We start from the raw sequence: 15,715 nt of genomic DNA on the forward strand, positions 1-15,715 counted from the left end.
TTAGCAAAACTCCTCCAAAAAAGTGCACGTACTACCAGTCCACAATATTAGCCAATTCTGGAGTACATGTTTTTGTTGGCCCCAAAACCAAACACCGATCCCATCGGAACAACCGGAAAAAGCAGTAGTAGAGTGATTGTTGATCGGCAGAGGAATGGATGTTGTAATAAACCCCTTTAGGCTATGCTCAGGGCTCAAAGTGCTGGGCTATTTCATGATATTCTTGGTGCTTTCCATCATTGCCCTCTCCTACTACGCCGTCGTTATCCTCATCTGGGCTCCCCATCTTCTCCGTGGTGGCTTCAACTCTTTCTTTTCCTTCTTTATCGTCATCCTCTTCCATTATCTGGTAACCTCTTCTCCCACAATATTAATTTTATCTCCCTCTTCCTTTTATTTGCTTTTGTTTCAAAAATCATCACTAGTCTACTATTATTTTACACTTTTTTTTTTGGGGGTGCTCTGCTTTAGCTCTAGGTGTGACTTGTGAGACTATTTGTATGTATGCCTATTCAATCCTGGAAAATTCTTAGCTCCAAATACTTGATTTTTGATGGCGCCCTTTAGTCTTTTAGTTATAAAGATCCTTTTTTCCCTTTTTTTGGTGGGGGGGGGGGTGGTCAGTCACTGTGAGCTGGGATTTATTTCTTTGTTTTTTCCTCTAATTTTTCTACTTATACTAGTATTTGCTTCGAGTGAGGACATGTTATTTTAATTACTTCAGTGTCTAGCTCCAAGCGATTTGCCTTACTTCTCTGTTCAACAAAAGTTCATTGATAAAGATGGCTCAATCTGTTGGGAGAAAAAGACGGTGTACTTGACTGCTGACCCGGCTGCCCTATCGTTCAAACTAATTTAACCTAAGAATGAAGAAAGATAATTTCTTACTTCTGTCTTACCATTTTATTTCTAGAATAAAGAACGTACACTTACGAGAATTAGGCTTTTTCGAAATCTGCGAGGGACTAGTACTTTGATGTAGGCAGTATTAACGAGTATTTTTGGCTTTTTTTTATGTTGCTTTTTAGCCTGAATGTTCTGATAGGTGGCAAAAGTTGGATAAGGATGTTTAGGTTACTTTTAGATGCGAATTTTACTTGCAAAACTCTGATCTAAAAGAAATCCTGGCAAGAGGTAAATTCATAAGGTTTGAAGGGATTTGCTGTTTGAAAACTTTGCCAGTGGCCATGCGTTGTTTCGAATTTGGTTGAATAGCACTCCTTGTGGCCGCTAGGTCATTTAAATTTGCCTTCCATTTTGCAGCTTATTTTGTTAACGTGGAGCTATATGATGGTAGTCTTTCGGGACCCTGGTTCTGTACCTGATAACTGGCAATTAGTATCAGAAGAGGATTTAGAAGAGGGTAACCCCACCTCAATTTCTCACAATTTAGGACCTCAAACTTCAGCCTCTGCATTGTCAGACGGGACAGAGATTAGACCAGCCATACGCTACTGCAGTCAATGCCAAAATGGCAAGCCACCTCGATGTCATCATTGCTCCATTTGTAAGCTTAAGCTTCTCTTCATTTTCTTCTTTATCTTAGCAATGGGAGTAGGTAAATAACTGTTAATGGAGCTTCAGTTCCCTTACTGTTTTTCCCTGCCAAAATTTCTCTTAGCCGTGGAATAGTTTATATCTCATTTTTAGTCCTTTTTTCAACACCGTAAAGAATAAACATCTAATTATCTTTGAGAGGAATGGTTTATATCTCCACTGGTCTTGGTATCTCTGTGGATTATTCGGCATGGTTATGTCTTTTCCCGCTGTTAGTGTTACTACTCATTTGAATAATGTTTGTTAGCAGCTATCCACTTTTCTCCTTTCATTCTGGAGCTCTGTTTTCTCCCTTCTTTTCATTTCTCCTCAAGGGTTAGGGTATTTATGATGTTGATTTTTCTGCCAACCTTGCTGATGCTGCTACTTGTGTCAAAAGCAGCACCCAATTGTCTGAGGGTAACCCATTTATAAAATGCTAGGATTTTTTGACATTTCTGTTTCTCATACTTTGCTGATCCTCCAAATTTTGGTTGATCTTGATATGTGTCCGTTGTATTATTTTCTCCATTTATGGGAAAAAAGGGGTTTTTGGGGGGGGGGGGGGGGGGGAGAACAAAGTAACATGAACATAGCTGTCAGCTTTGCATAACTGCATTATCCTGGTTCATATATCATTTGAGTTATATACTTTTTTGTGGCTTGGATATTTCTTCAGGGCACATGCCTTTAAATGTTGGCTCTCTTGTGTTTAGGTTAAAACTACTAATTGCATTTGCAGGCCAAAGATGCGTCCTTAAGATGGATCACCACTGCATATGGGTTGTCAATTGTGTTGGGGCAAGGAACCACAAGTTCTTCCTCCTCTTTGTGGTGATTTTGATATTCTTTCCCTTGTATCAAAATATCACAATAGTTATGCATTCTCTTTGCATGAGTTTTTACTGCTTTTTATTGATCCTATATGTCTCTTGGACGAGGTTATTAAAACTTTAGAAATAGACAAAGGACCTTTGGCTGGGGTGGATGGGCACGATAAAGTACTGATATTGGCCTATATCACGGAAGATCTATAACAGATGTTGGTTAGACTTCATGTTAGTGCTTTACTTTATTCTGTCCCTGGAGGTGCATATTCTGTTTGTTTTCTAGTCATTTTTCCAATAATAAAAAGATTATTTGAATGTAATCTTTTGCGTTCCTTGTACAGACAATACTGGCACCTTAGTTAAGTGGATCTTTTTAAGAAACCAATAATCTGATCTCATGAAAAGTTAAAAGCTATTTCATTGTACTCGTCCAGTTAGATTGTTTCCTTTGCTTTGAGAGTTGACCCTCTGAAACACTGGTAGTAATTCTCCGAACAGTCAATTTGCTAGGAAGTAGAACTGCACATGGTTAAAAGATTTCAAACTAGTAGGAACAATATTTTCCTGCACCAATATTGAGTCCTACAAATGACACAGTATAAAACCTTTAGTCTCCAGAAAAGCTTTTTGTCTGTTTCCTATTTAGATAACCACTTTTTGGCCTCAGAAAGCCAGTGCTTCTTCTTCCTCTTCTTTTCTTTTTGGTCAAGATATGTCCAAGGGCATCTGGAGGACGTTGGATTATGGTCAGCCAGGTCAAACTATTAAGCTCATTTTCGCTAGATGATCCACAAAACTGAGCTTCCAAGATCACACGAGTCCATATCAAGTAGGTTTTTTTGACATGATAGCACCTTGTGGTTCGCAGATGTCACAATGATGGTAGGTTTATATATGCGTGCACACACACGCATACATACATACAAGCACACACATATGTATGTATGTATATTTATATATTTTGGTGGTCCCCCTCTTCTTGTAAATCTTCTTGACCAAGCTGCACATATTTCTTGAATTGCTTTGTGTTTCTTTGCTCAATTCTGGACTAATATGCAGGGCATTTTTTTTTTTCAGTTCTATGCTTTTCTAGAAACAACGTTGAATACTGTTGTGCTGCTGCCAAGTTTCGTGAATTTTTTTGAACAAACGAAGAAGCATTCTCTATCACCTGGCAATCTTGCTGTCACCTTTTTGGCCTTTGGTATGTTTTTTCTCCCACAGGTCATCAGCATTTCCATCAAGCATTTAATTCATTCTCATGGATTCCTCTTTCTTACAGATTTTGTGCCTTGATGCAGTTTTGAACTTAGCTTTTGCACTGAGTCTTCTTTGTTTCGTTATTATGCACACATCCCTTCTCTTGAGCAACACCACTTCAGTGGAGGTAATAAATCATATAAATCTTCAATTCTTCTTGGCTTCACATCGTTGTTCCAATTGTCTTAGAAGTGGTAAACTACTGGACATGATGAGAGAGAAAGCATGTTTGGAGGTACCCGTAGTTTTGAAAAGATATGTTTTAGCTGGAAGCATGTTTTGATTCTGGATTTGAGCTCTCCTAATGTAAATCGAAGATAAAAGTTACTTTAGTTGATATCGTATGCAATCCCCACTTGCAGAGTCATACAGTGATGTCGTGTCCCCTGAATCAGTTTTAAGTCCTTTCTTTTTGTGTATATCATGGATACATTGACCAAACATATACTGGATGAGGTACCATTGGTTTCTTCACATGCTGATAGTATACTTTTGGGAGAAGATCAGTAGGATAATTAATGAAGTTCGTGATCAATCGAGCCAATAAATTCCAATATGGATCAAAGGATATCGGTTAAGTTAACTTGGGGTGCTGCAAACCAAAGATTTCAATCAATGAGCATGAAAATCCAAGACTTTGCAACCACTAATTAAAGCTTTGCAAGTTGTCTTTCACACTGGATTTTCTTGATAATCTTACTCTGCCCTCTGCTTCAGGTTTATGAGAAGAAAAAAGCTGTACACTGGAAGTATGATCTAGGCCGCAAAAGGAACTTTGAACAGGTAAAACTTTATGTTTTTACTGTTTTATTTTACTTAAAGTAAAGCGATTGTGTAGGATTATGTATCAGAACTACTGTTGCAAATCATGGTAAGAGTGGTTCTTTTGAGAATACTCTTGGGGTTTTATTGGGTACTTGGCCTCAATGAGAACAATATTTTCAGCTATTATCAGTAGGGAATATTCCTAGTACTTTTTCAATTCTGACTACATGATTTTTCAAATACAATGTGCTATGTAGTCTTTTTAGTTTAGATTGGGGAAGACGTGCATGCATTTCTGACATTATTTTTCTTTTGCCCCCGCCCCAAATTGTTCTGAAGGTTTTTGGTACTAAAAAGATGTTCTGGTTCTTCCCATTATTTTCCGAAGAGGACTTGAAGAATATTCCTGCACTTCATGGTCTAGACTTCCCAATTCATTCAGATACGGTAGAATGAGCTCTTTCTCTGTTCCACAATGTATGATTTTTTTTTTTGTTTTTGTTTTTGGGGAGAAGGGGGGGGGGGGGGCTGTAATATCTGGTCATAGCATTTGTTCCGTACATTACAAATCATTTAGAATATGTATGTTCTTTTTAAACCATATTTGGGCAGCTGAAATATACCTGTTACTTTAGAATAGCTTGCATTTGGAGAATTGTGATAGTGGGTTTTATTTGGATATTTGCTTTAAGATAAGACGTAGAGTGCAATGAATAGCCACTTTGAGGAACACCATTATGAAATAGGAGCAACTAGCAAGGGGATTGCTACTCATCCTCAACGCTGGGGGACTAGGCAGAATTAAATTTGCTGGTGAATATTGTGTCTTGCATTGAGCTTTATTGCGGATGTTTGCGTAGAACACATTTTTTTTTTTTAAAAAAGGCGGGCATGGTGGCGTTCTTTGCTGTATTTCTTGCGTTGATGAAGGATGAAGGAAAAGTGCAACCACTCTTACCTATTCAATCACTAGAATACAGGATGTATTTTTACTTGCGGGTATCATTCTCTCCCCCATTTATGGAGTTTTTGGGTGTATGGTTGACCCACTGCTAACAGTGTAGTCTTCTTCATGGCGCTAAGGTTGTTATCCTATTAAATCGGTCTGTCTGTCTGTCTTATACAAGCCACTACGAGTACGAGGTTGAGCTTATATTCTTCCTATCTCTCTTTTTTCTTTTTTCTTTTTTTTTCCTGGTGTTGGGGGGGGGGGGGGGTTGGGTGTAGTGAGTGTTGGTGGGTTCGCTATGTGGTGTTAACGTCTGGGGTGTTGTTTTCTTGAAGGCTGTATGATTATGAAACAGGAGCAGAGGAATGGAATATTTTAATTGCATCCGGCCTCTACAATATCTTTCCTTTTTGGTTCTTACTCTCCTAGTAGATCTTTCTGTCGACTGACTAAGAAGGAAGCTTGGTTTTAGAGAAGGAAGTTTGAGTTGACATATTGAAACTTGGGTGGTACTACTGTCTCCCTGGTGAAGGCCACGTCCATTCCAGGCTTCTACTACTTAATATACTCCTCCTACTCTGTAAACCTACGCCCCCAGTTGGTAAATAATTGTAATAGTACTATGCCAAAATGATGCTACCAGTCAGTACTTATAAACAAACAGTACCAACTGAATATTCGACCGCACTGCACAGGAAGATGCCTGCCTTCCGACCCGCGTTAATCACTACTCAGGAGTTGCTTATTTTATTGGATTGCAAGTGCAGGAGGAGGAGAGCGGGCTGCCCACCTTCGGGTGGTGGAGAAAGGCAAATCGTTGTAAAAATGCTCAACAGTCTGCGTCCGGGACAGAAACAGAAGCAGTTGAACTTGAACAAGCTACAACTTCTTATTGAATATTCGAATATTCAACTCAGTTACTTCTCGTCAATAAAAATGCCGCTGCTCCCTGAGTAATCTTGATTTGTTAGAACGATAGATGCTAGTAGCAATTTTCATGGAGCATGTTGGAGTTTATCTGTATCTAAGAGGATTCTTTTCCTGTTGGCTGCTGTTTTGTTTGTAGTACGTATTACTTATCATTCCAGCAATCAGCCATAATCCGCATCGCATGACAACCAACGAACTTCAGGTATTATCCCCCCCTTTTTTTTCTTGGGTAGCAGCAACTAGCAACAAACTCATTAAACAATTCCACAGAACAAGACCAACCCATCCTCTGATGATATGCACTCTCTCTCTCTCTCTCTCTCTCTTGCTGGGGGACAGAGGGTGTGGGGAAGATGGATGGATGGTGATGGGGGGAAGAGAAGGTGGGACTCACCGCCGAAATCAAAATCCGATTGATGAATTTTATGCATCATCTGTCGGGATCATCAGAGGATATAACGACCGTGGTGTCAACTGCTGGGTGCAGGTCGCCACCATCTTTATGATCTTCTTCACCTTCATTGGAGCTGAATATATGTGAGATGAAAATTGACAACCAAACAATTGCGGGAGTGACCAACAAAATGAGGCCGAAGGGCACCATCCATAGTTGACTGTTGGTGCGATGATGCCTGAGCTCCCAATGGGTCAACATTAGCCCGCCTACCATGCTTACTGAAAATGAAGCCAGGCAAGATATCCACGTCCCCAGTACTCTCCTCGGGAATCTTCTCTTATACTCTGCTGCATCTCTGCCTTCCTTGTATGATGATGATTCCATCCTGAGGAAAAAGATGGTAGCTAGCGCTCAATAACAAAATTTGGATAAAAACCACCCCAAAAGCCAAAAAAAAAAAAAAAAAAAACCTACGTATCTGTCTATATTATGCGGATGTGGCTTCGGAAACCCCGCCTTAAAACTCTGAGACGCTCTATTATTTGACTACATCCCAAATTTCTATTCTATAACAAGTTAACAACAACAGGTAAGACTGGTACTACGAAAACAAGAAAAAGAGAGAGAGAGAGAGAGAGATAATACAAGGTTTGGTGAGACTGAACTCTGGATAACACCGCTCCGGTGACGATGAATCGATGATTGACGGAGTAATATTAAGCAGTAGAAAAGAAGGCATGATATGGTAGTGCAAGGCGTTGAATATATAAGAGAGGGAGAGAAGATGGATGATATTCCGTGTATCTGGAAGTGATTGAATTGGCTGGCTGGCAATCTAGTAAACTAAAAACTACTATTACAACTTTTTAACTAGACTTCTTTGAGCAACTTGACTTTTTAAGCGTAGGCTAAAAGGGAGGACTTGGGTGAGCAAAGAGTGGAAGCAGCTGGGCTGGGGTTAGAAGGCTCAAGAATCCATCCAATTACTTTGGGACACGCACTACATCCAGCTGAAACAGCCGGGGAAGGTTTCTTGCTGCTTCGCCCAGTTACAGCCTAGTAGACTATATGCATAATATTGATGATGGACTGCAGGACGCACCCGCAGCCAATTTAAGGAATTCCACGAGAACTCCTTGATGGATCATCTTCTTTATGTACATGCATCATCAATTCGTAGCCACATCCTAAGTACTCGTAGTAAATAGTAGATTAGCACCAAACCATACTCCTCGATCACCCTGCTCGACTGGGCTCAAACGTGCCTTTTTGTCGAAGTTGTTGTTAAGTACTGACACTTGATGTGCGTATATCCATACATACATATATGTATGTGTGTGTGTGTATATATATATATAAAGAGAAAAAAATTAGTCTCATCATGATGATCACTTCCTCCGTTACGTCTCAGCTTTTTGGGAACTACTACCACCACTAGTAAGTAAATACTAATAAGCTACGTAGACAGTTGTTATTTTGAGTGTGATGGAGATATCTGGGGAAGAATTCATCATTTGTTTATCTGGAGGAGGGAGGGAGGGATGGATGGATGGGTGGTCTAGTCTCTACCCAGTAATATTTCCTTTCCTTAAGTTAACTATTTGAGTTGTATTTGTCTCGTTACGTTAGATTGTATCCAAATAATATTTATTTGTTTGTTTTTATGTTATAAGTATTGTGAAAAAATTACAGTGAATTATATATTTACAATGATTTGATGATTTGTTGATATTTAAGATACTTAATTGTTGGCTGGAATTTGACTGAAATTTGTTACAAGGCAAATTTCTATTAACAGATGGGGAGAACCGGGCAGGTGCGGGGTCAGGGGAATGTTTGGGCAACGGGGTGGGAGGTGCCCGTAGCCATTCCTTTTTTTTTTTTTATCGATACGATAGAATTCCTATAATCTAAACTAGCCTATTCTAGAAGGGAAGGGGGAGGGGACTCGATGTGAGTTGAAACTCCATCGAAACTGGTCAATGAAGACCATCGTAGCCATTCCTAGACTTGCCCAAGTTTGTCCATTTTAAGCTTGGGCCTAGATTTTAGGCGGATACCCAGCGTGGCCTATTTGTAAAAATATGTAGTCCGTTAATTCTTGTATCAAATGGGGCAAGTTTGAGCTAACCAAATTACCGGACCAATTGACATTCCTATAAATAAGGCCCCGTTTGGTAAGTGGATTTTTTAGCTATTTATTTAAAACTTTACTGTAACATATTGTAGAAGTTGTAGAAAAAAATTTTGAAGAGTGTAAATTTTTAAATATTTTGAAGTGTATAATTTAAAAATTTTGAGAAATTTTTTGAGATTACTATAGTTACAATTGTTAAAAAACTTGTAGTAGACAAACTTCGCCAAAAACTTGCTTGTCAAATAAGGCCAAGATTCTTCTATTCGATGTCACAAGGTAACAGGTGGAGCTAGTAATATTCTATTTGCAAAAGATAAAAATTTTCCATGCAGAAATGTAGGCAAAATATTGATTAGAGATACATACTGTATACATATATACACACATCATTAAACAAAATGGCTGCAGAATATATCACATGATTTACAAGCGGTCCTACCCTAAATAATTTTCGTACACAATTTTTTTCTGAGGCAAAACTGTAACTTTTATTGATAAGGGACAGGTATATTTATATACGAGATAGAATATCTCATTTTACATGTTAAACCAACTACCACAGGAGCCTATATCGGACCATTACACTGACTAAACACTGTGAACGGGAATACTCCATTCCAAAGCCAATTTCCAGCTTTCATGAGACTTTGGGATCTGTCCCCATGCAAGAGCCACATGCCTAATCTCTTCTACCATAGCTTCCATGGAGAAATTTCTAAAATTATGATGAATTTTTAAAAAATTCTACAAAGGGGACATTTTGAGTATGAGATTCCGTTTAAGGGGTCTTCGCATTCAGCAAATGCAAAGTCTCCTTGAATTTTCAACCAACAAAATCCAAAAAAAAAAAAAAAAAACCATTCGCATTTATGCGAGGTCAGTTACCTCGCATCTCTTAAATGTGAGATCACTGAGATGCGAGGTTAGTGAAAAGACACAGAGCATAGCCATATCTTTTATGCTGTTTCTGAGCAATAGAGCATAGCCACGAATTTGAAAGCCATTGCCAAGTGAAAAGAAAATGTGCAGCGCAAATGGGACACAAAATTGGTTGGGAAGTCCTGTTGAGGTAGTAAAAGTGGCAAATTGGGAAGGGGGGAGAGAGGCGCAGCTGGCTAGCTTGGCAGAAACGGGTTCCAAACAGGGGTTGAAGCTCTACAATGGTGGGGAACTTCCGACGAGAAAGATGTGAGGGATTCCGTCTGCCGATCCTGGAAGCTGCAACTCTGTTGTCTAGCTCAGCAAAAGAGAAGAGAGAGTGAGCTCCAATTTCTGCCGATTAGGAGACAGATTTGAATGCCTACTGTTTAGGTCTCTCTACATTGATTGGTGTTTGTATAGCGTTTGAAGTGAATTCTTGGGTCATTTTTTGTAGAAAGGCCAAAGAAGAAAAGTTGAGAAGAGAAGGATTCATCAGCGGATGTTCTGACAAAGCAAGTGGTTCAAGCAGAGGTTAAATTGAATCACTGCTTTTGGGGACATTTCAGATTCAGTACCTCGCATTCGAGAAATGCGAGATACCTGAGCTCGCATCTGGCGAATGCGAGCTTGGTAAGTTCGCATTTGCCAAATGTGAGCTTTGTTGCTGTTTTTTTTACTTTTTCCCAAAAGCTTTCTCTTTTTTGGTGAAACACTGACCTCGCATTTGTGAAATGCGAAGTCTTTGAACTCGCATTTCACAAATGCGAAGATCATACTCCTAGAACTAGTTTCAAAAATTACTCCCCTGAATATAGCAGCATTACGTGCCCTTCAAATATCATAAATCACCATAGAAAAAACAAGCTTTTTGAACTGCTGCACAAAAGTCTCACCAGTCCAATGTTTAGATACCCACGGAAGCTCCTCCTCCAGTGCACCAATCCCTCTAAATGTCAAACACATTCTCTGAGCTTTTCCCCAAATCATGGATGAAGTTTTGCACATAAAAAACAGGTGATCAATGCTTTCTTCAGCTGCAAAAAAAAGCTCTTGGCCCTTGCTCCCTCAATTTCTCCATTGCTGTTTTCACCAAAAAAAGCTCCTGAGGCACTATAGCTGTCCACCGAACATGATCCGACTGTCGAGATAGAGGAACAAATTCTTAAGGAGTTGCATCCAAAAGTTGTTTTACCTCTTTAGTGAATTTCCTTCCCAAGGGCCACTTCTATTGATTATTTGAAATACATTTAGCTACTGAATCCTGCATATTGCAACCGAAGCAGTATAGTAGATTTCTCGAAAACTTCTTGAATAAAGGGCCAATTGGATGCCATGACTCAAACCAGAAATTTGTCGCTCGTCCATCTCCTATGACTGTTTGGATATAAGGCTGAGCAGAAGATCTTAGGGCCAGAACTTTTCTCCAGACCCAAGAGGCATCAGAAGGAACTTTTGACCTCAAAATGAAGAATTTCTTAATAACACCTCATGCACCCATAAGCTATCTTTTTTGCAACAAATATTCCATGTCAACTTTATTATAAGACATTTACTCTAGATATGCAAATCATATAATCCCAGACTTCCTTCAGATTTTGGAGCACATACCTCATTCCAGCTGACCTTAGCATTGTATCGACTTCTAATGTCTCTTGCCCATAGAAAAGAGACCAAGATGCTTTTAATTGTTGTAACAATAGACTTGGGGAGTGTGAAGGCACTCAACCAGAAGAAGGCATGGATTCCATCAAGAATCGTTTTTATGAGTTTTATTCGACCTCCATAGCTTACTTTTTTGCTGCCCAATTTCGCACCTTCTTCTGGATTTTGTCAAAAATAGTTTTGATAATCCTTGTGAGTAAGCCTAGTTGTTATCGTAGGCAATCCCAAATATTCTTTTACGGGGAGTTCTCCTCATGACATTGGTACTAGACTACATAACTGTTCAGCCAAATGATCATTGACATCTGCTACAAATACTGAGAATTTTTTTTGAAAATTTGGCTCAAATCCCGACATGTTACTAAAATTCTTGTAGAGCTTTGCTAATCGCTCTAAAGGATTTTTCAGATGCCCCGGCAACAAGAACAAGTCATCAGCAAACCCACTCTTTTGCTTTGTTAAGTAGTAAGTATATGAATTTCTCTCTCAAAAATAAATTATACTATTATGTATTTTTTGAAAATAAACAATATCAAAGTGTCATGTGTTGTCAATTATCTATAGAATATATTAAAGCATGAAATTAATGTGTGGTGTTAACACAAGTGATCGCTTTATATATTTCCTTTTATACCCTTACTGAATGTGGTAAAATAGTCCAAATACTTTCAAATTAAAAAAAAAAATATGGTTGTTATATGCAAAGCTGTAAATTAATCAAAAATCTACACCATTTAAACTTCTCTAACTAACATATTATACGCAACTCTATAATATTCAAAAATTTCCAATTCTCTTTGCCCTTTAAAGTTCTTACTACACTTGCAATTTCTTAGTTTTTTTTTCGATTAGTGTAAGTAGGAGATCTCGAATCCTGAACCTCTCATTTACACTTTCTCCCTCTATATCATCCAATCTATCTCCCTCCTTAAATGTTCTTCAATATTCTCTAAATTGAGAAAAAAATTAAATTTTACAAATACTATTTTATTAGTTACACAGATATTGAGTGTGCACTAGTGATTATAAAGGTTCATTTACCTTATTAGATGATTACGATGAAAATCTAGAGAAAATCTATTGGTAATAGGTTGGTCATCAATCAATATCACCACCTATTTGATTCATGGATATATTTTAAATATCTCAAGGAGTCAGCTAATTTGGGATTGCAATAAGTGTATTTTGCAAATGTTGAATGTGGTGCCCAAAATTTTTTTTTTTTCCTTATTTTATATCTATTCTATTTCTTCTCATGCATTTTCTTTATATTACTTTATTACCTTAATTTTCTAGATATTTTTATAAGCTAGTCAAGCTTTTAAATCATTTTCTTGGTATAAATTAGTACATGTTAAGTTTGAAGTGTATTATGGACGTAGGACCGCTAGTGCGGTAAGTGCGTTAAAATTTTGACGACTAATTGGAGTTTTGCATAAAGGGATATTATTTTACAAGGTACTAAGAGATAATTAGAGGTTAACTAGATAGATTAGTTTTGGAAGACAAAGAGATGAGTATAAACCCTAAGGTGCCATTTGTTGCGAAATCGTTGGAAGTTGGACCTTTGACCAAGACCATGATTTCTTCTTCTTATCTTGACCAAAGCTTTTGTTTTCATCATTTCTTCTTCTTGTAAGCATCATGGACGACATTTTGAGAGAGAAGAGGGAGGAAAAGCTTCATTTTTCAGCCATAATTTTTTGCTCAAATAAGAGAGGAAACATGTTTGCTCCATAAATGCTTGAATCAAGCTTGGAGAGCAGTCTTGGAGGAAGAACTTTCTTGAGCTTCTTGGTGGCTTTCCTCTTAGGTTTTGATGGAAAAATGAGATAAAAGTACTAGTAACCCACTAATCTTTGAAGATACTTGAGTTTATATGATTGTATGTTGGATTTGAGCCATGGAAGTTAAGTTTTGTTGAAGACATCTCTTGTTTTCCAATTATTTCTTTGCTGCCAGCTTTATTCCAGATTTACACTCACCACTTAAACTGCATATTCATCCATGATAAAGGTCAAATCAGTTCTTGCTCAAAACATGAAAGTTGTAGGGATTTGAGTTAGATTTCTATCTAGAAAATTTCAATTCAATCAGAGCACTGTAACTTGTGAAATGACTAAAATACCCCTAACTGCCCAAATGCCCTGTTTAACCGACAGCTTTCTGTTTTCTCTGAGATTTTAATTTTTGACCATGAAAATGCATGATTTGGCTTTCGAGGTCTTCATAATAAATATAGGCCTATGTCTTAGATTCGAAACGCCTTAAGATTCATCTCAATCCGATAAGTGTAGCTTCAGTTGTGATTAAAATACCACAAGGTGAGAGTAACTTGATGATTTTAGAATTTCCTTTGCTTGATATGACATTTGTGATCTAGGGCTTGGATTTGAGCAAGGAAACTATCTATGATGGACGAGAATCATGAGCTGTAATTGGTGAGTGATTCCAAAAATGTTTCCAAAGTTACTTTTCGAACTATTTCTTGCACTGTTTACTCGACTGCATATCATGTGTGCTTGCGTGTGTGTCATGCAATGATTTGGCTCAAATGAGTGCTTGGAAAGCACACCAACGTCTCCACCTTAATGACACTTGACTTGCCTTGAATGTTGGAGCACCGATGGCTCCATTGTATTACTTGACTATTACTTGATTTATTTGAGTGTTGGATATTTAAGTACAATGATTTCACTAGCTCACAAGAGCAATAAACTTACATTTGATCACTGATTCATGACATCATCTAAATGCACTATTGCGAAACTTATTTGATTATTGATTTTTACTGGACACTCGCTGAGTTTCTAGCTCACCCCAAAATATTTATTTCCTCTCTACAGAGTTCGAGGCAAAGGAAGCACTTGTATTAACTTATTAGTGTGACCGGATGGAATATCTCATGTATATTTTGAATTTCGATTCACTTGTGATCCACTATAGTGAGTCCTGGCGAGAGTTGGGCAGGCGGTCCGATGAGCCCTTTGATTTGCCTTAGGGGGAGGTGGGATCGTCACATTGAACCCATCCCTCTCCTCAACCAAAAAAAAAAAAGCAAAGTATAAATTTAAACGGACAAGAGATAGTGGAGCAATTCAACCTTTTGGTTGATTGAGAAACTCGAAAAAGAAATTTTCATAAAGAATTAAGGAAAGATTCGAAAGGCAATATGATGAATTTGCGAGTCCAATTGTCGCATAAAACAAGTATCAAGTATATAAAATTATGTTTTTTTTCATGTTACAGTACATTGAAAAGAAAAGAGGATTGTAATATACACGGAATCGAGACAAGTATGATTGAAATAGATACGATTAAATATAGTTATTGTTCTTCATCCATAAAGTAATGTAAATTAACATACACGATTGTATGTATTGAGTAGGTATATATAATAAATTTTGTATTGAATTTGTATGCACAATAAATTCTGTGACTACAAAAAGCACACCATATTATGTATAAAGTATAATAACCGGGTAATAACTGTACCTAAATTCCAACTGTACTTGCCTTGAGTCCTACATACACCATACCTCCATGTGGCGTGGTAATTAAACAAATTCAAACCTACAAATACTTGTGGGTAAAAGTTGAGAGTGGAAGAAAAAGGTTAATATAGATTTGAAAAGTATAATGGAATTACGTACCTAATTCTAATCAAAAGAGGAGTAGGGTGCATTTTTCCTAACACAAGAAAAGGGTTAAATGCAGTTTGCATCTCTCAAATATTCCCGAATTCGACCATACACCATAAACTTTTAATTTTCACAATTAACATGTTCAACTTTGAATTTTTTACACCATTTTGAATCAAGCTCAAAACATGGAGAGCCATGTGACCAGTATACCCCTTAATTTTCAGTGAACTTCTAGATGCACCTACAAAGACCACTAGAGGTGAATTCCATGAAATCCTTCTTCTATTTTCTTCTTCTCTTGCGATTCATCATCATATTTTCATCAATGTTAGAATCATAACCTGTAACATTAATGGCTGAAAAAAAATCAATAAATTCGTTTTTATCATGTAAGACCCACTAATTTTTTTTATAATAAAAAGGCTTTCAAAACATAAATCATTACCTAAAATCATCAGAAAAAGATGATTAAAAAAATCCCAAAGCAAAACTTACCACCAACCGCCATATCACCACCATCGCCACCACTTCTGTCACTATCACCACAAATTAAAAAATGCGTCTTCCTTAAAATAAAAATTTTTCAAATACAAATTTATACCTAAAAGATTATCATAAAAAATGTTAGATTGAGAAGTACCTGATAGTCATATCTCATACCTTCGATAGCTACCCTAACACTAC

General features: G+C 37.6%; 1 protein-coding gene and 1 long non-coding RNA gene across 8 annotated transcripts; one reads left to right on the top strand and one right to left on the bottom strand.

Moving 5' to 3' along the window:
* The first annotated feature begins 2 nt into the window (after window positions 1-2).
* LOC113733364 (probable protein S-acyltransferase 12) lies at window positions 3-6,811 on the top strand. Of its 7 annotated transcripts, XM_072081308.1 has the most exons (9): window positions 3-349; window positions 1,264-1,507; window positions 2,279-2,370; window positions 3,444-3,570; window positions 3,668-3,753; window positions 4,344-4,409; window positions 4,731-4,838; window positions 6,407-6,472; window positions 6,541-6,687. In XM_072081308.1, the coding sequence occupies exons 1-9, from the start codon at window positions 155-157 to the stop codon at window positions 6,685-6,687; spliced, it is 1,131 nt and encodes a 376-aa protein (XP_071937409.1). In that variant the 5' UTR covers window positions 3-154. The 7 variants fall into 7 exon arrangements, with proteins under 7 accessions (XP_071937409.1, XP_071937408.1, XP_071937410.1 ...); XM_072081307.1 differs by having other exon boundaries at window positions 6,407-6,811; XM_072081309.1 differs by lacking the exons at window positions 6,407-6,472; window positions 6,541-6,687 and adding an exon at window positions 6,036-6,392.
* On the bottom strand, window positions 6,205-8,132 carry LOC113733367 (uncharacterized). The gene is made up of 2 exons (XR_003459004.2): window positions 7,142-8,132; window positions 6,205-7,052 (listed from the first exon to the last, which is right to left on the bottom strand). It is a non-coding gene; the product is annotated as an uncharacterized lncRNA (long non-coding RNA).
* Between the last annotated feature and the right edge of the window lie 7,583 nt (window positions 8,133-15,715).

Source organism: Coffea arabica, chromosome 2e, assembly GCF_036785885.1.
Source record: "Coffea arabica cultivar ET-39 chromosome 2e, Coffea Arabica ET-39 HiFi, whole genome shotgun sequence".
Classification (NCBI taxonomy): Eukaryota; Viridiplantae; Streptophyta; class Magnoliopsida; order Gentianales; family Rubiaceae; genus Coffea; species Coffea arabica.